This window comes from Nipponia nippon, unplaced genomic scaffold, assembly GCF_047370975.1.
Source record: "Nipponia nippon isolate SJK-2023a ecotype South Korea unplaced genomic scaffold, ASM4737097v1 scaffold_7, whole genome shotgun sequence".
NCBI lineage: Eukaryota > Metazoa > Chordata > Aves > Pelecaniformes > Threskiornithidae > Nipponia > Nipponia nippon.
The window spans coordinates 12,606,372-12,630,000 of NW_028262391.1; the positions used below are offsets into that span (position 1 = coordinate 12,606,372).

Consider the following 23,629-nt stretch of genomic DNA (forward strand, 5'->3'; position numbering starts at 1 on the left):
TAAGGCTATAAATAATTGAAGGGCATCTGTTGCCATTTTTTGCAATTTGTATTCGTGGCTGGTCGGGGTCTGTCTCAGCCCATGAAGCTGCATGGGCCATGGCTGAGCAGCTGGTCAGGGTTAGGGACAGTGTGAGAATCCCTCTGGGAGCGCAGGTGTGCATGGCAGAGACCAGCAACCAGCCTTGACCATGTCCCTCTTTGGAATAAAAGCCCCAGGGCACAGACTCAGTATATATCAAAGTTTTATTTTGTTCTCAGGAGGAAGATTACACAGAACCATCCTTACATGACATTGGATATTTTACAGAATGTAGTATCAAAAAAGAAATATATATATATATATATATAAAAATACCTTGCAGTTATATGACATAGCCAAGAGTACAGTTCTTAGCGTGTCTGCAAGTTTGACCTTCCTTAGGCCTTCTGCTCCTCTACGTGTTCTACAAATGGCTTTTTGGATGATAGCAAAATGGCACAGTGGCTCATTCACCGTTGACTCCTTCCTTGCATGGCAAAACCAAAGGAGGAAGAGGAGGACAGGCCCAAAGGAGGCTACAGGCAGGCAGAGAGGACAGCAGGCAATTTTTGCATGTTGCTTACAGCTATAGGAGGACTTTGCTGGCAAGTGAAGGAGATTATGTCCCCGTTGAAAGAAGGTAAGCTCACCTGACCTTGTTCCTTGGTGGGGCTTACTTGTCTGCATGGGCCATGGAGGGAGGCTGGGGAGATATCAATACTTCTGGTGTGTTAGGTGAGTTAGGGTCAGTCTAGAATGACTTGGACACCTGCAACGGCCAGAAGAGCCATCAACAAACACTGAACACCATCAGTAACCTGTAAATCAGCCAAATCAATGGCCTTAAAAGCAGTTTAAAAGTGACAAGGTTTCTGGCAAGAATGAATGCACTGCAGGACTACCCAGGCCCCTAAAGAAGATGAGAAACCCCAAGGAAGGGCATTTTATCTGAAATGATTCTGCTGAAAATAAGTAAGTATTGCTTAGGTACAGCAGATGTGATGCTGTCTTATGTGTTGGAAAACCTTCCTTGGGAGGTCTGCTGTGGCTGGAAACCATTCCAAGAGGTAGTCTGGGGGGAGGACTGGAGAGGGCTTGAGGTGATGGAGGGTCAGAGAAGTTCTGGTGGCTGGAGGTGAGGGTGACACTGAGTACAAACCCTGCTCCCTGTCCTTGTGTCCTCTGTGGGGCGCTCATCCCACATGGTGGGGTCAGGGTAGCCCATTTGGGTTGGTGCCATCTCGACAGCCATTAGCTTTCCAGCCATGGCTGAAGTTTAGGGCTAATGTGGATGCATCCTCACATCCCTGGGGCCAGGTGGACATCACCTGAGATGCCATCAGGCAGACATTTGTTTACAAATAAAAATAGTAGCAAACCCCTAGGGCTCTCTCACTAATCCTTGCACAGAAAAGGTGGGGGACCTGTGAGGTCCAGGCCTGCCCAGCTGGGTTTCCTGCACTGTCCGTAGCCTCTGTAGCTCCTGCAGTTGTGTTGTCTAAAGGGAAGATCTGGCTGGAGAGCCCTGGGGATGGAGGCAATTCTCTGTGCATGGCTCAAAGCTTTGGTGGCAGGGAAATGCTGCCTCCATCGCTGTGCCTTTGTCCTGGCTTGGAGGGGGGCTCCCTGGGAGCTGGGTGAGGTTTGGAGATGGGCAGCACAAGCTGAGGACACTGGCTGAGATCTCACCCTTCGCTCCCTTCCCCCAGCTCCCTAGCAAGCATTTCCTAAGAGTGCAAGCGAAGGGGCATAGAACCAAGCGAAACAGATGACGTAGAGGGCTGGCAAAGGCCTGGCGTGCGCTGAGCATCGTGGCTACTGCTTGCGAAAGACCAGAGTCTGGAGCATATTAAAAAACAACAACAACAAGAAAGGGAACTGCGGCACCAGCCTGCTTAGTCACTCATCTCTCCAGCTCCGGGTCCAGAAATGTCCATCTCTCTGAGGAGCCTGTTTTCTTCTCCACCCAGTCCACATAGTTGGAGACTTTGGTGTACACACCGTACACCTGCTTGCTGCCGCACTCCTCTGGGCCACCCCATGAGACCAGCCCTTGTGCCACCCATCTCCGGGTTCCCGGGTCCTGGATAACGAAGGCTCCTCCACTGTCTCCCAAGCACGTGTCCTTCCCACCTTCATAGTAGCCGGCGCAGAACATGTTCTCAGTCACACTGTAGTTCCCTGACCTCGACTCGTAGCTGGTCTTGCACTCCGCGTGCAGCACCACCGGCAGTTTGACGTACTGCAAGATGTCGGACAGTGTCCTCATGCCCGAGCTGATGATCTCGTCCACCGTGATGTTGGGGTTGGAGATACCCCAGCCAGCCACCAGCCCCAGTGTGTTAGGGTGAGGCCCCTCCAGCTCGTGCTCAAACTGGGGCAGGCAGACAGGCATGACGTAGTTCCCCATGGTCACCTTCTCCTTCAGCTTGACCAGAGCGATGTCATGGTTGTAGTTCTGGATGTCAAACTCCTCGTGGAGGATGATCCTCTCCACTGTCCGGTTGACGGCCTCCATCTTGTTCCTCACGTCATGAAGGGCCAGGTAGACAGTGACGTGCTCCTTGGAGACGGGGATGACAGTCTTGTCTCGCCGCTGGGAGCGGAGCACGTGTGCAGCTGTCAGCACCCAGGAGTCTGAGAGCAGAGCCCCGCTGCCAAACCATTTGTCGTTGGGCACCCGGGACATGTCCTCCACCACAATCAGGGCCTGCCAGGGGAAGAAGCCAGGCTCTGCATTTCGCCCGCCAATGATGCGCTTGATGATCCCAGGCAGAGGACGAGCCGGCCGGCCGCACACTGGGGACAAAAAGGGTAGGACAGTTACTCCCAGCACTTACCTAGGGAACAAATGAAAAGGGACATCCCTGTAGATTATGCCCCATGGCCAGTTATCTTCAAACCAAATGCTCACTTGTGTCTTTTTTTTCCATAGAGGGCAACTCTTCTCCTTTTCTCAGTGGGTAAAGCCCATCCTCCCTGCCATCTTCACCTTCTCCTGGCAGAGTGTGCTTCAGAGCTTGCAACAGGCTGGGCATTACACTCCATCCCCTATGCTAACAGGTCTTTGGAGGTATGTCTGGGAAAGGAATGCATCTGTCCTTCTGAAGGATTTTGCTTCCTAAAGGCAGCCCCAGCTCCTTTTGCATCTTCCTTGCCTGATGGAACCATTCCTGGTGGCAATGGTTTGCCCTCCTGGGAAAGGTTCAGTCTATTGCTCTTCCATGACCTTGTTCAGCCCTTGTGAAGCTACTCATGGACAAAGAGGCCAGTCTGAAGCCTGCATGGGTTGTCCAGTTTCTTCTGTGAAGTAGGAGCCACCCTATGTTTCTCTAAGCCTGATGGCTCAGACATGAGACCAGGAGACCTCAGTGCTAGTGTTGCCTCTGTCACCAACCTGCTACATGACTTTGGGCTCTTCCCCACTCTCTGCTGTCTGACCTATTCCGGTAATACTTTCAGAGCACAGAGCATCTTTCTTTGCTCACAGCCCCAGGACAATTGGGTCTAGCTCTTCAAGAGTTAAAAATAGCTGTACCAAGCCCTCTGGATGTCTCATGCTTTCTGTGGCTGTGGACAAGGAGGTATAGATTAGAGAAGTGTCTTTATGGGTCAGTAGAACCTGTTGGTTTCCAGGATTTGGGCCCCCTTTCCCCAGGTGCCCATGGAAACCCCAGTCCTGGCATCTGGTCCCACATGGCATCCAGGGAGACCCAAGGGAGGATCCCAGGAGGCTGTTCCAGGAGGTACCACTAGGCCTTTGGCATAATCTACCTGCAATGATGAATGCACATTGCTCAGCACTATCCATCATTGCACCTTTGGGGCCTGCAATACCTTCATGATGGGGCAGAGGGTCCGAACTCCCCTTGCATCTCCCCAGCACACACACACCCTGGAGTGTGGCTGTGTGGCTCCCACGGTTATGGCAGCTTGCCCAGAACAGGCCATTCTTCTGCTGGCAATGAGACAGGGCTGAAACCAAGATGAGCCACTAGAGCCCATGATGGACCAGGGAAGGAGGCATCTTCAGAGCTGGGAGCTCCCTGCTCCTGCTGTCCTGGCTCTGCGGGAGTCCATCCTGGGTTTGGTCATGGGCATTCAAGGCCCAGGTAGTCCCAAAAGTTTGCTCCAAAAAAGTAGCCTCCCAGCTGCCGTCTCCTTCCCCACCCTTGCTGGAGATGGTGAAAGGATGATGTGAATGCTCTTGGCCATGAGACCATGGACTTTCTAGGCACATTTCTCGCTATCAGCCCAGGTGGGTTTCAGGCCTGAAGACCCTTTCCACTGGGCTTGGGAAGGGTCAAGCACTTGGTACCTGCCAGGGCAGGGCTGCAGAGCATGTGGCCCTGTCACGAAGGGAGGTGGAAAGCCCTTGATGAAAAGAGTGGGCTTTTGCCAAGGTCCCATGTGCTGGACCTCTACTCCAGAGAGACTGGAGGATTTACCCTGCAAATAACAGGCTCATCTGATGTAAAGAGTGAGCTGTTGCCCCCTGGGAATGAATACAGACAGTCAGAAGTGTGTATAGCACACTATGGGTCCATGGAGGCTTTCATCTGGGGTTAGCTACCCCAAAGCTGTACCAGATCTCCTGACACTGAAGTCAGGCATGGATTCAGCAAAACACGTGAGCCAGGGTGGGACTTCAAGCACTCTAAGTAATATCAGACTTTAGTCTCGGTTTACACCTATGATGTGATCTGTGCTCCAGATGGGGACCATGGTGCTACCAGATTCCTTAGGGAAGGGCAAGTGGAGGGATCCTTCTGCTATTTCAAAGACTTGGCAGATGCTATGATTTCTGCCAAGCTTGGATTGCAGTAAAACCGGGCTGTGACTTAAAGGGTTGTTGTACAGTTGAGCTGGTAGGTGGTACAAGGAGATAGCTTGAAGGCCAGCCTGCACTTTGCAATTCCTCAATTTGCAGTTCAGTTTCTGGAGTGATTCAGCTGGATCCACACCACTTCAGAAGCAGAAAGGCCAAATGAGTAATCCTGCAGCCTCACCGTGCCCTGTGAGCTCGCTCAGCACTTCCCAGACCATCCAGCTGCTTGTCCAGCTCCTGCTCAGTGTGCCAAGAAACCCAGGGGAATGCTGGTGGGAGGACTGGAGCCTGACATCAGCCCAGCCTCGCCCCTCGCTCCGAGACCCATCACAAGGTCTGTGGTCTCATGGCCATGGCATTTGCCCTCCCAGAGGAGCCGTGGATGGAGAAGGTTCAGCCGTGGGATGTTGCCTAGCACCATGGGCTTTACTCCTGCATCTCAAGTCCTCACCACAATTCTGGCAGCTGGCAGCCAGCATCCCTCTGCTCAGCTCCTCAACAGACCCAGAATTAATGTCTGAATAGCCCTGATGTGCTACCTGATTTGCCTCCAGGAGCTTTATCCAGGCACTGTGAGATGGTGTGAGGAAGAGGAGGGACTCAGCATGCTGACAGTGGCTCTGAGAGGGTTGGACAGGTTGGGCAGGGACATTCCTGCCCTTGGGGAACTGAAGCCTTGAGGCATGGTTGGTGGTGTGGTGGTAGGGCTGGTTCATGCCTGTGGCAGCACTGTGGAGGGGAACTCCCAGGTTGCTTGGAGGTGCTGATGTTGCTGGGAGGTTGTGGGAGTTGATTTGGGCTTGTCCTTCTACAGCTGGAAGAGTTCCAAATCACAGCAGCTCAGGTGCTGGTGGTCTCATCCCTCCGAGTCTGCAAGGGGAACCCACATCCTCAGTGGAAAGTGCCAGGACTCTGCCCCGATGCCCCCTGTGCTGGGAGGATGCAAAGCCTCCCAGAAAGAGGGTCTGACCCCCCAGGGCAACGGGATCGCAGCTGAGAGTCAGCCTTGCAACCAGGGCAGGAGCACCAGGAGCTGCTAACGTGGATTTGTTGCGGCTGGGATCTGCTGCTAGGAAAACTGCGACTCCGGCAGAGAGGGAGCACAGTGAGTGTCTCTGCATCTGCTCCGCTCCCCTGCCTTTCCCAGTGCTGCAAGGAATAGAAAACGTGCTCAGGCAAATAATTCCTGCATCCCAGCCCAGCCCAGCTGGTCTGCTGCACCGAAGCTGATGGCTGTCCAAGGGAGATGGTTTTAGAGGAAGCGCATCCAGCCAAATATTTATTCTATTAAATTACATATCAAAAACGCTGACCAGGCTGCAAATGCTCCCACTAATGGCAGAGGCAGGCGCAGAGTGGCCTGGAAGAGGAGTTTCTATTGATGGGGAGGTGGCGTGAGACACAGGGGAAGATCTGAAGAGCAGCTGGCCAGCTGCTGCCTGCAGATCCCGATCTCAGGAGAGCATCACCCTCTCTCTGGGATTTTCCATTTTCCTGAAGTCTCTCTGACTTCTGTCATTAATCAGGAGGCCTGGAAATGGCCCATGAAAACAGCTATGGCCCCAAAAGATGTCCCCGTATGCTCCCAGCTCAAATTAGTTCAGGCTGAAACATCAAGGAGAGATGCAGGGAGCAGTCACCGCAACAAGAGCAGCCATGGCCCTGGTCTTGGAGCTCCGTGGGCTGCAGGGAATCTTGGGGGTCCCTCCTCTGGCCTTGCAGTCGCTCAGCATGGCTGGAGAGCAGATACCCTCCATAGGGCTGAGCCAACTCCCAAACCCCAGGGTGGCTGCAGCTGCATCTGTTGCATGGCAGCTGGATCCCTGCACCTCTTTGGAGAGCCATCCCTGCACATCCGACCACAACCCACAGCCGAGGCTGCCTCCAGCCCCTCCGCCTGGCAGCCAGACTGTGCTACGGCCAGCCAACATCTCAAGGACTTTTATTTAATCCCAAGTGGGCACCTGGCCTGGAAACTTTCTGGCTGCAAACATTTCTGCCACTGCTTGAAGGCTTGGGACTTTTCTTTCCCTGCGAAGCAGCTGGGTTTTTCTGCAAGGCTCGGAGAGGTACTAGTTGCTCCTGCATGTGGACACACTGCTAACGGAAGCTGGAATCCAGCAGCGCTGGGCAGGTAATGCTCTGCCCTTTGCTGGAGTCATCTTTGGTGATGCTGGGGGCTGAACATGGCCAGTGAACTCTGCCCTGGGGCTCATGGTTTTCTTGTCTGCTGGAGCAGGGAGCCTGGGGAGCCCTGACAACCAGGATGGCTGTGACCCCACTGCTGCCCTATGCTGCCAGGGAGACGTGCCCTCATCGCTGCTGCCCAGTGCCACCACTGCACCCTGACCATCTGGGCCAGCTGGGATAGCAGGAGGCCTCTGTCCCCATCACCCTCGCAACCATACATTGCAGCAGCTGGATACATATAGCCAAGGCATATGGCATTGTCACCAGGGAGCAGGGTCCCTGCCTAGGGAAGCAGCAGGTCAGGTCAGGCATGGAGGCATCCCTCCCCACCACGTCTGTGCTCTGCACCCCTTGCCGCAGGAATCGGCCGCCCCAGCACTGGTACCTGGTCGGCAGGATGGCAGCTTGGTCCCCAGCTCCTCGCTCCTCCACACCCCTGATGCGTCGCACATGTAGGTGGCTGGAAGAGAGCAAAGCATTAACTGAGCTGTGGCCCTGGCATGAGGGGCTGTGTTTTGCAGTGAGATGTTTCCTAGCTGTCAGGACCCTTTGAATCCTTTTCCAGAGCAGGAGGTGACCTCCCTTTTACACTCTCTGTGCTCCATTCTCTGGGGGGCCCTGGCAGCCCTGCCCCCATGCAGGGGACATGCCACCATCCTCAGTTTCATTACCTTGAGTTGTCTGGAGGCCTGTGCTGTGCCCTCAGCCTCGGCTGGCAGCTGCCGCCCCATTAATGCTGCCAGTGCCCGTTCCGCTAATGCATGCAGGATGCTGGGACCAGATGCACGGGGCCAGCGGGTGTGCAGGGGGATATGAGCAGGGAGACAGGAATCTGAGGAAATCCTTTGGCTTTGCTTGCTGAGGAAGGAGGAGGAAGAAGGGCTGGGGTGTGTGCACACCCCTTATGCTGCCCAGAGCTGGGTCCGAAGGGTGCAGAGATCTGTGGTGCTTGGAAGAGCACCTTGTGGTGTCTCTGTGGTTGTGGACCAGGGGGATAAGGGCGAAGCTCAGTCTGCCATGATCCCACTGCTATCTGTTCAGCTTTGGCTATGCTGGACATTTGGGTGCTGGGATGGGGAGCCTTGTGGAGCCCTTTCTGAGGCTGCTGAACCTGGTGCTCTCTCCAGCAGCAGCTCCTTTCACAGAGACACAGAAAATTCCATATGCTGCAGGGAGCAGATGGCAGGGTGAGAAGGCAGAGCACAGATGAATAACCACACTGCTCTGCCGAGGCTGTAAAACACTCAGGCAAAGCACCAGGCGGTGCTAACGCCATCCTACCTAGTTGCAGAGCAGGATGCGCCCAGTTTGACAATCCAGGCAGTGCAGACGCAAGGTATGATGTGCGTAGGCTACATCCACAGCCTGCTGCTTGCAGAGCATCCCTGAGTGGCCATCCCAAGCTCCCCCCGCTTGCAAATGCGCACACGCATGGCCATGTGCCCACCCGCACTGTGCCGTGGGGACGCGGCCCAGTCCCACTGCTCACCAGTGCTGTTGGGGGCCATGTGGTAGTAGGGGTGCTGGCAGTGGTACTGGATGGCTGCTCGGTAGGTGGTCAGGTTGTTCCTGGAGGAGAAGGTGACAAAGCCATGCTCCAGCTCCAGCGGCGCTTTGCAGTCAGCAACTGAAAGCCAACACAAAAGGGGGGTTGAGCGCTGTGCTGTTTCTTGGGGTGTTCAGCCAGCCAGCGGGCAGGTAATGCTGGCCTTTGGCATGTGACGGGGGTCCTATGGGACAGAGCGGGGGCCCGTATAGTCCTGTATCCCCTTTCTGTAGGGCACTGCAGGAGGCACAGCCTGACATGGCTTCAGATGGCAGCAAGAGGCTGTCCTCAGGCAGGGCAGCCTGGCACAGTGAAACCCCACCACGGCCACCCTGCAAAGACAGGGCACGCGGGGGGCACTGCTGAACACCAGCAGCACGGCTCACCCACAGGCTGTATGGCTGACAGCACTCACGCTGGTGGAGACCCCAGTCCTGGGAGCCCCTCCTGTGCACTTCATTTAGTGCAAGATCTCTCTGTTATACATTTGAGAGGGGAAGAAACCTGGTCTGGCAGGTGAGATCTGTTGAGAGATGGTCCCAGAGTATGCATCCCTAAGGAGTGGGCAGGAAAAAGCAGGCAGTGATTCACTAACCTGTGCCATGCATCAGGGGTGCTCCTCTATGCACAAGGCTTTACTGAGAGCATGGCCCTGTCCGTCCTGCTCTGGGTCTTGCTCACCAAACAGTGCTGATAAGCATTTACAGACCAGGCTGAGCAGCCCTAGGTCCTGGCTGTCCTGCGATGGCAGGAGATGAAGGCCATTGAGAGTGTGGCTTGGCTGGTCTGCAGGCAGGGGGAAGGCCAGCAGGTGAGACCCCACCTGCTCCATCCCCCAGGACATGGGCAGGTTTGGCTCTGCTTCACCCATCCCTGATGTGGGCTCAGGGTCTGATGGAGAGACAAGGTTTTCCAGGGTGCTGTTGCCCTTCCCGATGGCCTGTCCATGGCCCCTTTTCTCCCCCAGATCCCTCACAGTGCCCTGCCCAGCTCCTCCTCCCAGCTTGTCCCCTGGATTGGGTTTGTGCCACCCACCCCAGGAAAGACCCCAGGCTGTGAGGTGGCTCATCTGCCAAAGCCAGGAGTCACCCCGTGGGAGCTGCAGCTCCCCACCATGGGGGCAGTTCACAGCACACTCAGGTGGTGCTGTGCAGCCTCCCCCTGCCCTGACCTGGGGGACCTGCCCCGTCCTGGGGGACCTGTCCCAGGGGAGGTCAGGAACTGGGGTCTGATCCTGTTGTGAAATGCAGTGCTGCAGAGCTGGGTTCTGCCACATTTAAAATGAGGGGTTGAGTAGGGGATGGGTGACTTTGCAGCAAGCAGGTCCTGTGGATCAGGGATGACATGAGCTCTGTGGGTCTTCATGTGCTCCAGGATGGGAAGGGAGCAAGGACAGGAGCCCTAACTCCTCATGCAGTGATCCAGGCTAACAAAGAGACAATTCACTAGAAGCAGTAGCTGGCACCAGGGACGTGTACTGATGCTCAGGGTTAACTGCCTGCCTGGGTGAAAAAAGCCTAGTTTATGGCAAAACACTGCAGCTCACTGCTCACCAGGGACTCCTCCAGCCCCCCTGTAGGGACAGCAGGTGACGGGATGGGTGTGTGGGTGCAGCCAGGCTGTGTGGAGGCTCTGGGTACCTGTGCCTTGCAGAGGGGCAGAGGAGGGGTCACAGACCACTCTCACCAGCCCCGGGGGTCACCGGCTGGCCTGAACTTGCTCTCTTCCCATGGTGCTTGGGTGCACAGTGCTTCTGTGCCATGGTGCCAGCAACCACGGGACATTTTATAAGGTGCTAGGGGATGCTGGGGCTTGCAGAAAGGAGGGAATAGATGTTGGGGGACCAGCCTAGCTTGTGCATCTGCTCTGGGGTTGTTTATGGCTGCAGAGCAGCATCTACTGGCCTGCACATCCTGTCACCTCCCTGTGTGTCCCCCATGCCTGGGGCAGGCCTGATGCCTGGAGAATGGGCTCTTGCACAGAGGTGTTGCTCCACCAATGTCCTGGGTCCTGCTGAAAGGGTGAGGGGAGGGAGTTTGTGCCATGGGCCTTTCTGGACTGTTGCCTTGGGAAAGGGGCCATTTAGCATCTCTGTCTTTGTAGGACCAGAGGTGGACTGAGCTTCCCAGCACACACCACCTCCTCCTCTCCCAGCCTCTGGTCCACATCCTCCCAGTGAAGCCTCCGATGCCTTGGGGAGTTCAGGGTGCATGCCCTGGGCTCCTGGGGACATGAATGGGGCCAGACACCAGACTCTGACCTCCTTCAGCTGCAATCAGCCTGAGGTCAGCCCATCCTCACCTTCGCTGGGCCAGCAGTGGGGAGCAAAAGGGAGGCAGAGGAGCATCCATCCCCCTGTGCCGGTGCCAGGGCTCAGTGCCTGCAGGAAAGGGATGGTGATGCCAACCCATCCTCCAAGGCTCCTTGCCCGGAGGGTCTGAAAGGCACCAGGACTCTTGGAGAGAGGAGAAGAAGGAGTGTTTCTTATTTGCGACGCTGGGCCGGGAAGGAAGGGCAGCAGGAGGCTGAATCCAAACAAACAGACAAACAGGCAGCCATGCCGCGCTCCTTGCGCAACTGCTGCCTTGGAGGGGGAGCCGAGTGCGGCTGAGGCATCTGAGCGGAGAGGGAGGGATGCAGACGATGTGCTGGGAGCTGGCAGCAGTGCACGGTCCCCAGGCAGAGGTCCCAGGGCCGGGCAGGCACCCTTCCCGTGGGGCAGCACGGCAGTAGGAAAGGGGGGCTTGACTCCAAATTTCCTTCCCCTTTCTCGAGACGGAGTTAAGAAAGCACCAGGCGCAGAGGTGTTAAGAGTGCCATGCCGGTTAGACAAGCCATGGAGATGGATTTGGCAGCCAGGCCAGGGGCAAAGGGGACCTGCCCTGGGTACCGGACAGATCAGAGAGGAGCATCGAGACAGGCTGCCCATCGGGGCGGCACGGCCGGCGCCAGCCTCACGCGGCCACTTGCTCCGAGCCGGCTCTTCCCTCTGTCTGGTTGTCGGCTCTATCTGCAGCTGCACCGAAAGCAGAGGGGAAGGAGGAGAGCAGAGAGAGAAAGCCCAATTAGTAGATGAGCAGAGAGAGGCATGCAGGAAACCCAGCCCCCAAAACACCAGAAATCGTTAATGAGCACCCGGCGAGCCGTGCCAGGGTGCCGTGGATGCCAGCGGAGCCACGGCTGTGCCGGGGACCGGCTCGCTCTGCTCAGCCGGGGCAACCTGGGGACAGCAGCTGGGAGAAGCCGTCACGGGGTTTTGTTTAGCTTCACCAGGCCATGGAGCTGGATTTTATCCACCTTGGCTGAGAAGTTTTCTATTTTCTGCATTGCTTTCTAAAACCATTTTTGCTCATGCCCTGCCTCTCCCAGACATCCCGGGGAGGTGGGAGGCATTGCTATTTGGAGGCCTGAATTGCCCATTTAGGGGCTTCTTGGCTTTCCAAAAAAAGTCTTAGAAATTTAGTGTAGTGAGTCATATCACAAGAAGGGACCAGTTCCAGCCTGGCTGAAATAATGCAGGTAATCATTTCAATTTTCTCCAAAAAATAATACTTTTTGGGGTTAACAATATTTGCCTAGATTTTTGTTCTTTTTGCATTAGGCAACGCCAATTTTTATCTGATCTCTGCTCAAGGTGGATAAAATCAATAGGAGACTGTGGTAGTAAGAATGGTAGGAGTGGGGAGTTCCTTGGTAGGGCAGAGGGCTTCACTTTCTAAGGAGCACTTTCAGATATGAATCTATTTAGCAGGTCTGAGAGCCTCATGTTTTCCACTTTGAGTGAGAAAACATGAATTAAAACTCCAGAAATACTCTCCTAAGGTAAGATCCACAGTATCATTAAAGAAAAAGGATCTGCCCAGATGGGGAGAGCCTGGATCCCAAAATCCCTTGAGAGCATCTTGTCCTGGCTCTCCTGGAAGGTCTTGGGACCTTCTCTGAGCATGTTTGCTGCTTTTCTTCTCTCTGGGCCAGCCTTACAGCAGACTGAGCAGCAGTGAGAGCCTCCCTGAGGGCTGATGGTGTTTGAGGGAAAGGGAAAAGGTGTTATCAGGTACATCTCCCAAGCCTGAGCTGAGAGCTCGGTTAGATAAAAGAAGAGATGATGCCAATCATCACCCGTCCTTTCAAATGGCATCTCCTTTCTTCTCTTTTCTCCCATTTTAAGTTTTGTAAATATTTGGACAACTTTTCTCTCCCTTTTCACTTAGCTGAGCAGCGCCCTGTTTAGGCTAGCACCTGGGACCTCTCTAAAGCCCTGGGTCTTAGTAACCTCCATTGGGAAGGAAATTTGGACCAGGAACCAGATTATCGCAGATTGTCCCATATTTATCTAACAGAGGCAGCTCTCAAGAGAATGGTAGGAGTGGGGAGTTCCTTGGTAGGGCAGAGGGCTTCACTTTCTAGGGCTTGCTGTTTCTTTGACAGGGAGACAGCAAAGCGGCTCACAAATCAAGTTATATGAGTAATCTAAATAAAAACACCAACCTCCTGCTTGCGGCATTTGAAGCGAGCCCCGTTATGTTATCCAAGAATGAGCCAAAAGAGCTTTGCAGAGTTACGTAGCCTCTCTGGCTGGGTTTGTGTCTCTGAGTAAGGATCTCCACTCTGGCAGGGCAGCTCCCTTTAGCATGAAATTATTTCAGCAGAAAAAGGACATTGGCAGGGTGGGGAAGGGTGTCCTTACTTTGGCAGATAGGGATCTTATTACTCCAGGTCCCATCCTTTAGACACTCGATCTGGAAGGAGTCACTTTCCAGGTTATCCTGTGCAGAAGATGCCAGCAAAAAAACACCATCAATGCACAAGGCAAGGAAATTCCTCTCTCCATAAATAGTCAATTTCTTGGTGATTTAGTCAGGATATATCCAGACTCCCCTGGAAGAGGACATTTCTAGCTAAAAATTGCAATAAAATCAAATGAAAAACTTGATTTTTCTTGTTGCCAGCAACTCAGTGGCATGAGAATGCAAAAGAGCTGGAGACATTTATTCCTGTTTTAGGTGCTGGGCTGGGCAAGGAGGCAGCTCTGCATGAAGGATGAGTCTGGGAGGCGATCAGAGAAATACCCAGCTCCATGTTGGAAGTCAAAGTGGGCTACTGGTTTGGAGGGAAGACAGCCACCATGTGAGTCACCCACGCTCGCCATGGTTTTCAGCTGTTTCTTGGAGAGGGCCTGCCAAAATCCCGTCCCCCTTGACTTGCTGAAGCTGTCCCAAAGTCCCGGAGGACCTCCTGGTCTGTGGAGGCTGGCCTTTGCAGGGCTTCCCAGGAAGCTGAGCCAGTGCCCACAGAGGTGGGGAGCAGGCAGAGCCCTGGCAGCTCCCCTGGGGTTTTTGCTGACTTTTTCTCTGGCAGAGGTGCCAAGTCTGGCATCCCGTGAGCTGGCCGGCTCCAGAGGGATGATGAGAGGGTGGTTTGGGAAAGTGCCATCTCCTCTCTTCCTCTGTGTCTTTGGGAAGGAAAGTTGGTGGCTCTCAGAGGAAGCTTTGTCCTTGTCCCTGGGAAGGGGGCAAGGATGGTGTGTGGGTTGTGTTCACTCTCCCAGAGATGCAGCAGCTTTGGGAGGAAGGATCCCCCCTTTCCTACCCAGATGCCCAGCTCCATGCCATCACCCCATACCTTCAGTACTTTGTATCCGGTGTTGCAGCTGATGACAACTTGGTCTTTGAATGTGTACTGGGCTTGGGAAGGCTCGATTTTCCCATTGATCGGTGGTTGCACCAGTGGGCATGGGTTTCCTTTGAATAAAAAGCAAATGAAGCAAAACAAAACTCAGCTGAATAAATGGAGGAAATGGAGAGTCCCAGCTCTGCCACCCAGTCCCTGTAGCAAGGTCTGAGCATCCCTGCCCTGCTCTTGCTGTTAGCCTACACTGGCATGGCTCAGTCAGGCTCTTCTCCTAGAGTGACTGGAGGTTCTAGGTCTTTCCCCCAGTCCTGGGCTGTCCCTGGCTTTGGGCATTACAAGGTTGGGAGCTAATAACAGTAGTTTGTGCAATTATCCTGCCCCAAACTGCTCTGCTTTGCAATGTGGTCTTGTTTCAGGGCCCATCTGGTATAAGGAAAAAAAAGCATCCTTTGAAGGGAGGGCTCTGTGTTATTTTATTCCTCTGTTGTGATTTCTGGAACAGACCCTTTCTGGAGACACGATCATGGACCACCAAACTCATGATGTCCACCTGCAGGGTTTATAAAGCCCTTCCCATTGCCCAAGCCCAGCAAACGGGGGAGCAGGAGTTACCAATTGCTGTGTACGACAGCTTCCAGCCCCTGTTCTCTCCCGAGTTGTCACTGTGGAAGAGGATCTGCACGCTGTTGGTTTGGGTTTCAATGCGTCCTGGGGACTTCTCTCCACAGAAAGGGCCAAACTCCGTATGGCCAGCTTTGATCTGCCAAGGCAAAGAAGAGCGTGTGCCTTGAGGCGGATCTTTGATCCTTGAGGATTGCTTCACCATGAGGCTGATGGATGGGGATGCAGTGGGGTCAGTGGGGCTTAAGCACCATGTGCTGGGGGATGTGAACTGAAAGAGGTTCACTATTGGCTGAGAGGGGCAAAATCAGACGTGGTAAGAGACATGGGTTCAACGGAGCACAGGGCTCCTTCTGGCTTCATCACCCCCTTTTAGACCAGGACAATTTTGGTCCCATCACCAGGGCACCGGGGAAATGACAGGAGAGCAGGACAGGAGGAGTATGCAGAGCCCAGCTCACCTTGATATAGTCATAAGGACAGGTCACCTCAGGGTGATCTTCCACATCGAAGCTGTCCTCAAAGCTCAGGGTGATGAAGAAGCCCTCCTCCAGCTCGATACGGTACAGGCAGTCCGAGCTCTTGGGGTAAGGGCTGGGGAAGTCGGCACTGGTGACCACCCCGCTCCTCTGGGTGTAGAGGTTGTCGCTGCACTCCACTGAAACACAGCCGTGGCTCGCTCAGGGCCCTGCAGCCGCATCCCAGCCCTGACCATGCTCAGGAGCCCTCCCAGTGGAGTGGGGTCTTCTGGGTGGTCCATGGACCCTGAACATGGGTCCATGCAAGGAGAACCTCACACAGCCAACCTCCAAATATGCCTGTGGCATAGAGGGTCCCGGGCTGAGAGCTAATCCCAGCTAATCTACATGATGCAGATTCAGAGCAGAGACTAAACCTTTTCATTTCTCTGACTTGAGGAGGTCTATAGGGCTTAGCTGAGGACCATAGCCCATGGGAGAAACCACATCTCCTTCCCACACAAGAGGACTGCAGGCCTTGGGTGCTCTCCAGCCCCAGGTTTGTAGGGGAAGAGGCACCTTGTCCCTCCTGGCAGCAAGAGAGGGCAGTTTTGCCTGTGCTTGGTAGGTCTGTTGCCTGCTCAGGGACCCCTCTGTGTGATCATCCCCACGTCCGAGCTGTGCCTGGGCAGTACCTTTGCAGGTCCTGTTGTCGGAGTGGAGGATGTAGCCAAACCTGCAGGAGCAGTAGTACCCGCCGATGTAGTTGTGGCAGTAGTGGTCACACGCCAGCTCCTCGTCGCTTTTCTCCAGGCACTCATCCACATCTATGGTGGGGATAACAAGGAAGGGAGGTCACCCTGCAGCCCCCCACGCATCACTCCTCATGGTGACATTTGCCACAGCACTGAGAAATAAGTTGTCCCATGTGGTGGGTCACACGAGCACCCAGCAAGTCCCATATGGCCCAAGGGCTGCATGCAAGGACTTCTCTTGCTAGGGTCCCCAAGGCTGGCCTGGAGTGTGATCCTAGCAAATTTGTTACGCTACCCTAGCAAGCTAGTCCTGCAGGCTTAACTGCTGCTTACCAACGGCAGTGTAATGGGCGTCGAAGCCGGTGAAGCGTTCCTCATTGGAGAAGTCAGACCTGAACGTAAGCCCCATGTAGGGCCCCGGGGACAGGATCACTTGCTGGCCGGGAGCCTGCTCTGTGTCTGTCGTCTCCCTGCCGCAGAAGGTTGCCAGCTCCTGGTCCTCAGCTTCAATCTGTTAGCAGAAAGAACGGGTGAGCACTTGGCAGGGCTTGGGACTTGCCCCCTGGGCTCTGCTAAGCACTTGGATAGTGCAGGAGTTCGACATGTCCCTGGGGTGCTCCCCAGTGCTGGTCACCTCTGAATTTTCTCTGCATGGGGCTGTGGGTGTCTGCAAGCCCAGAGAGCCCGTCGTGCTTTCCTGGGGGAGGTCAGGCTGGGCTTGGAGTCATGCTCTGCACCTGAGAGCTCAGGTCTCTGGCTGTGCTTGCCCAGCCTGGCCCCTGCCAGGGCTCACAAGGGGCTGGCTGCCTGTCTGGCAGCCTTTGATGGCTACAACTTAAGGATGTAGCTCTGCACTCCTGGGTGCCCCATCCTGCTCAGCCCTGCAGTGCCTTGGCCCTAAAAATCAATTTCCAGCCATTCCTGCTGCATTCACCTCACCTTCTGCAGCCAAGCATGACCCTGGGGATGCTCAGAGCATTGCAGGTCTGACTCCCAATGCTCTGGCTCTCTGAGATGCCGTTACTTCAGTAAAGCAATTAAATGGTTTCTGCAAAATGAACACAGGGGCTCAGGTCTGCCTGCTCCTGCCTGTGGTCACCCTCTGAAGCAGATGGTGAGAGAGCAGGTAGCATCCAGGATGTAGGGAGGAGCTGCGGGATGTAAGGGGAGGATGCAGGGAAGGAGCCTGTTTGGGAGGTGGGGTGAGGACGTGGGCAGGCAGCGCGGAAGAAGGGGTGTGAAAATAAGCCCCAGGCCGTGTTGTTCCTACTCAGAGCTGTCAGTACCTGAGATGCTCCCCCTCGCCTCCTCCCTCAGCCCAAATGCTGATCCGGGCAGCAGCATCTGTGTGAAGGCTGTGCTGCTGGGAGAGCGCTGGGACTCCAGAGGAGCCCCTGCCCATCGGTTTTGCATCAGCTCAAAGCAACAGCTGTAATTTGGATGGACGAGCTCGGTCCTGTCCCTGCTACCCAGGGTCCCTGTCTGGTTCCAGGCCAGCAGTACCAAGCACTGTTTGGACTTGGAGCCACACACCCAGAGGGCTACGGGAGGGGACCGATGGGCCAACGTGCCCCGTTGTCACGTCAGCGTGCTCCCTAGCCTCTATGTGCATCCCTTTACAGCACAGCCATGCCCGTGCCTTCAAGCACTGTAATACCTGTGGAAAACCCTCCGGTTTTCCCTGGAAACCCCCTCCCTTCCTTTTAACTCACCGTTTTCCCAAGGACCACTTCAGCATTGACCCCATCTCCTTCTCCTGCAAATCCCACCCCCAGCCCCTGTCTTGACAGCCAGCAACCTCTCCCAGCTCATTCCCAGCACCCTGCCTGCTTTCCCCCAGGAGATTTGAATATGAATAACCCCTTGGCTGAGGAATGCGATGAACACCACCATGCCAGCTCCCACCGCTTATGCCAAGCCAACACTACTGAGGCCGTGATGAAGTGTGGAGCCCCCCAGCCCATGCCCAGGGAAAACAGCCGCCTCCTTGGGGACCCACGGGGTCCCGGAGGTGTTGCAATGCCATCCCCGGCTTGTGTGGCCCTGGCGAGGTGAGACCCTCCTCTGGCTGCATCCCCATCTTCTGGAGACCCTCGGGATGCACCAGCCAGGGAGGGTCTGAGGCTGAAAGGGAAATTTCCCAGGGCTGAACAAGCAGGCGGAAACTCGCTCACGCCAGGGAAAGCCAACGTGGAAATGGCAACTCAGCATGCCTTGACATTGCCTCCAGATATTTTCCATCCTCTCATACAAGCTGGAGCTGGCCAGAAAAGAGAGAGACTTTCCGATGATAAATTTTGAGAATTTGGAGAAAAAACATGCACCCCGCATTGGGACAAAAACCCAATTGAATTTTTTTTTTTTTTGTGAAACAGTGTTCTGAAAAAAAAAAGGAAACAAGTAATTTGGGATCCATCTGGTTTCAATCCCTTTGAAATATACTGTGGTGCTTTAGAATCTCTTTTAAATCTGAAAGAAAGATTGTTTTGAAATGAAATAGTGTTTCAGACTGAAAAACGGGAGCACCATCACCAAAGTGAAGGAAAACGGCATTTCAGCCCCGACACGGTCTTTGCTGCGCAACCACCCGGCGCACAGCCTTTACTGCAGAAACTCCTTTTTCTTAAGGAAAGCTATGGAAAGGAGCAATTTCCAGCCAGCTCCTCCGTGCGACGCTGGTGGCTGTCACCTCTGCAGGAACACACGAGCCATCATGTGAGCTCCCATCCCTCTGCTCCAGCCCTGGCTGGTGCAGGACCCACAGCACAGCATCACCGAAGTGCGGGAAAACCTCCCCGGTGCCCCGTGTCATGGCCCAAGGATGCTCCCACCATGGGTCCAGCCCCAACACTGCCCCCAGCATCCCTGGATACAGCCCCGGAGTGGCAGGATGAGGCCCGGGAGAGCTGTGCTCTCCTCGCTGAAGGTATCCACGGCCCCTTATCTGTGACGGGTCCCATGCCCTGAGCCACAGGGAGCAGAGACAGCCCTCCAGCAGTAAACTAAACAGAGAGGTCATCATCCCTGGTTAATATTTGCTGCTTCTGCTGAGGACTGTATACTTTTTTGTAGATCATTTACATCCAGCGAGCAGGCTGGTAATTAAATCCTGGTTGTTTGTTTGGAGTTTCTCCCTCTCGGGTCACGATGTCAACGTTTTCACTAGAGAAGATGTGTCCCTGAGGGAAATATCAATTGCCGCAGAGAAATTCCCTATAAAAATACGCTGAAAGAATCCTCCTTTGAAAAATAAAATATAGTGACACTCTCGTGCCTTAAATTTACCCTTGCCATGGCCTCCTGCAGTCTTCCCTGTTTCTGCTTGCCTCCTCATTCCCTCGTTAAGATTTCTGCCCCTCTGGATGGAGGCAGATGGAGGTTGCTCCCTGGCTGTGACTCTGTCCCCCTCATTTTGGCTTGGGCGGTGGCTAAGAGAAGTGGTGACCCAAGCCATGTGGCTCCCCTCTGCCCCATATCAATTTCCCCCTTTGTGGCAGGAGGCAGGAGCTGGGGAGCCCTGGCTTGGCAGAAAAGAAATGCTGCCCCAGGGCATGGGCTTCTGGGGATGCCGGAGCAGTGATGCTCTGGAGATGCCTCCTGCAGCGGGTGAGTTAACGAAATGCTACGAACACCAAAGGGAATTTGGCCCGGCGGTTCAGTGTCTGCCGCCAGAGAGGAGCAGGCAGCCGGCAATACGGAAACGCAGCCACCACCCCCCTCCTCCAGCCCTCCAGGAATGCACTAATTGGACTGATGAAGGCCAAACATACCACTTGTAATATATATAAATGGCTCATTAGGCAGAGAAATCGCAGCGCTGGGCTGAAGACACTGGGAACGTGACATGGGGAGGAGGTGCTCAGAGACAGGGAAGGGCATGAAACAGCCCCTGCCAAGCTGCCTTGCAGTTAGAGTGCATGCAAGAAGGCAACACCCAGATGAACCGGGGTTTTCTGCAAAATGACTCCTGCTGCTGCTGGTGCTGCTGCTGACTGTTGGAAATGAGGCAGGGATGGGACAGTCCCAGCAGGAGCCTCCATCTAGGTCTCCTGGACATCCTCTCCCCAACATGCATGCTTCCTCTCCTTGATATATGTTAAGAGTTCTTTCATGTGCAAACGTGCACCTGAATTTCCACGGGAACATACATGGCAGCCGTGCCGTGGGGGAAAGGGGAGGATGGCTGGTTTCCCCTGCTGTGGACTTGGCTCAGTGTCTGGAGATCGTCCCCTCCCACAGGTTGCTGCACCCACATTGCCCAATTTCTGGGCCAGGCCTGTTCCCTAGCGGGGATGGGGGTGCATGGAGAGCCCAGGCGGGATGCTGGGGTGCTGATGGAGCTGCTGGCTGGCTCCCATGACTGATCCTTCTCCTTTCCCTGCACGGGGGGTGACTGTGGTCCCCAGCAGTGCAGGGGGTGGCCGGTGCCACCAGACTCCTCTGCGGAGAGCCAACGGGATGGGAAAGGTGAGCAGCAAAGCCCTGGGCCCTCCTCGCCTTCCAGCTGCCTCCTAGGATCTGAAGTGCTCCTCTTGGGACCCCACACCCTTGGAGCATGGATTACCCCCTGGCTGAAGCTGGCTGACAGCACCAAAAGAGGGTGCTTTTCTCCTGACCCCACAGTTCATGCCAAGCCCTGATTTGTGCTTTTTCCCCCTCCTTTGAGCAGAGGAAGGTGTAAATGTGTCCCATGCCCTTCTTGCAGCCCCAGGCTGGGCATGCACTGCCCTGAACGCAGCATAGAGCTCCTTCCCTGGCCCTGCATGGCCCCTGCCAGTGCTGCGTTAAGCACTGAGGGTGTCCCTGGGACCAGTGCCGCCGAGCACTCAGCACAACACAGCATGCAGCCCTGCCCCATGTGAATTGCCTGTGGCAGGGGATGGCACACTGCGAGCCTGGGACGCCACGTACAAAGCTGATCTGCTATGCACCCTGAACACCGTGCCAAACCTCGGCGGGACGTGGCTCTATCACATTGCAAATCTTTCATAGTCCCCCTCCCCGAGTGCTGCTTCCTGAGGCGGTGGCACTAGCTGATGCTCTGCCTGCAGCCCTGCCTCCCCAGCTTGGCCCATACCCCTGTTTTCCCTTCACCAGCCTCTCACCGGGGCTGGCAAAAACTGCCTCCTGCGATCAGTTGGGACCCTGGCCACCCTTGAGCAAATTTACTTGCAGTCACTGGTTTTGCCTGAGATGCCTGGCCAGCTCCTGGGCACCCACACATGGGGTTCCCTGGGTGAGCACCCGATGGCACAGATCCACCCTGGGGACACGGATGTGAAGAGCAGCTGCAGACAAGTATCCCAAGTGCCACACTGGAGCTGGGCAAACCACGGTGAGACCCCCCGTAAATGAGGAACCCCCAAATCAGCTCTATGGGGACAGTGATGAGCTGGGCAGAGCCTGCCAAGGAGCACGGTGGAGGGCAGGAGCTAAAGCCCATCACGGATGGCTGCTTCTTCCCTGTCCCCCTGGACCTGGCAGGCAGCAGAGGGCAGCCATCCAAAACCCGGGGAGAGGCTGTCTCTGACACGCCGGGGCCTGGAGCTTGGCTTCCCGAGGCAGCGTTCAACTGGTGTTTCCTACCTGCATGGGGCTTCTTTGGGTGGGTATTTTGGGGGTGGCTGCTCCTCCTGGCTCACTTCCTTACTGAGGTACCACTCCTCCTCTTTGCCATCCCCGTTTGCACAAACAAGCCTCTTGGACTGTGAGCATTTCTTTAGAAGCCATGGTCTTTTTATATATACACACACACACGCATATATGTGTATATATATAAATAAACAGCTATTGTTTTAATTAGCCATTGTTTCAGAGCTCTGGAAACTGTTCCCTTCTGAAGACCACCCCGAAGGCAGAGCTCTGCCTGGGTTTACAGCACGGCTCACCCTCAGCTTGCCACTCAGGATGACTTTCTACACTGCTCGAGAGCTCGGGCATGTGGGCAGCCAAGGAGGTAGGGAAAGCAAAGGCCAGGGGACAGCAGCTTTCTGCCTGTCTTGAGCTGGGTCCCCACCTTGCATCGGGGCTGTTCAGCCCCCGTTTTGACCTTCTTATGGCAGTCAAGATGTTGAAGACCCTGATGGAGAGCCCGGTCAGACCCACGGTCAGAACAAACGAGAAGGTGTTTCTTCACACATGCACACAGGTGTATAATCATATATTTAACCTGTGCAACTCCCTGCCACAGGGTGCTGCAGAGATTAAAGTCACCCATGAGTTCAGAAAGCAATGGTACAAGTTCACGGAGGGGGAATCCATTGAGCGCCATTCAATGCAGAGATACCACCTGTGGCTTTCTCAGTATCTTCACTGGGGCTGGCAGAGTACTACAGAAAAGCACCTCTATGTGTTGGGCCCATAATTATATTCTATAGCCATGCACTGTTGGCCTCTGTCAAAGAGTGGGCTGATGCTGTTTTTACATCTTGTGCTGAGCTGGACAGAGGCTGGACACACAGACCCAAGGAGGAAAATAGCCATGGAGTCATTTGCTGCTCTCCTTAATGTTTTCTAAGCTGGTGGTTTAGCAGCATCAAGATTGTACTCCTACCCAGCAGAATAGTCTACAGATCTCCCGTAATCCATCCATTTTCAGCACTTTTCAAATGTAATTCTGTGGTGGAGGCTCCATAAGCTGAGTTACAGCCCCGAGCAAATTTATACAGCTGAGATCTAAATCCCTGTGAAAAATACCGCCTTCTTATGGAAATCCAGCGGCAGGGAGAACTATGGTGCCAAGTTGGCACCATGGCCAAATAACAGGGAGCCTTATGAAAAAGGAAAAATGAGCAGGGGGTGAAGGGCAGGAGGAGGGGTAAAGCTTGGAATGGGGAAAGTTTCCAAGAAATCCGCTCCTTGAGCTTATTGGGTTTTTAAAGCAATATATCTCTATATATGTCCCTGGTCCTTGTGCTTGGAGAAGATCCAGGAGAAGCAGAAAGAACTAATCAAACCTCAATGAGAGCTGTTAGTAGCAGAATGGGTGCCAGCACAAAGGGGAAATTAAAGCAGCGAACAACAGATTCTAGAGGAAAAAAAACCACAAGTGTTTGCTTTGTTTTCTTAGGGCAAGAATAAAATAATAATTTCAATTAGCTGGCAACTAGCATCAGGGCTGAGTTCTGCGGTTCCAGACCTGGGTGCAACCTCCACCTGCCTCTGTGCGGAGGGGCAGGTGAGGCTTGTGCCGGGTGATGGGGTAAGGCATGTTCAGCCAGACAAACCTAGAAAGCACCTGCTTGCTACTGCTGGTCTGCTAGAAAGCACCAAACATGACCAAGTTCAAATATACGGAGAACCCAGCTTGTCCTGGATGCGAAGGAGAGCTCTGCTTGGGAAGACCTGTGGTGCAAGAGGCAAAGATGCTGGGTGGCACTGCAGCGTGCGGCCCATCGCAGTTTCTGATGAGTTACTGCCCAGCAATGAAGCAGACTGAAATCTTTTGCAGTTTTGGCCATGACAGCTCCCTGGGAACTTCTACAGCTTGCTTGTGCTGCAGGTATTTGCCAGCAGTGGCCCCGAAATTTTATCTCAGCTGTGAAATGGGTTTGCATTGAACCCAAGGGAGCCTTTGGGT

The 23,629-nt window shown here is 54.5% G+C and overlaps 1 protein-coding gene across 1 annotated transcript in view; it reads right to left on the minus strand.

Annotated features, from left to right (window-relative positions):
* Positions 1-583: 583 nt before the first annotated feature.
* MASP1 (MBL associated serine protease 1) overlaps positions 584-23,629 on the minus strand; it is a 26,722-nt gene continuing 3,676 nt past the window's right edge. Inside the window, exons 3-11 of the mRNA XM_009468445.2 lie at positions 16,384-16,561; positions 15,991-16,122; positions 15,299-15,495; positions 14,829-14,976; positions 14,208-14,326; positions 13,273-13,351; positions 8,529-8,666; positions 7,425-7,499; positions 584-2,820 (exon numbers count right to left, since the gene is read on the minus strand). Of these exons, the coding sequence (XP_009466720.1) occupies positions 1,925-2,820; positions 7,425-7,499; positions 8,529-8,666; positions 13,273-13,351; positions 14,208-14,326; positions 14,829-14,976; positions 15,299-15,495; positions 15,991-16,122; positions 16,384-16,561 (1,962 nt within the window). The 3' untranslated portion in view covers positions 584-1,924. The remainder of the gene's footprint in view (positions 2,821-7,424; positions 7,500-8,528; positions 8,667-13,272; positions 13,352-14,207; positions 14,327-14,828; positions 14,977-15,298; positions 15,496-15,990; positions 16,123-16,383; positions 16,562-23,629) is intronic.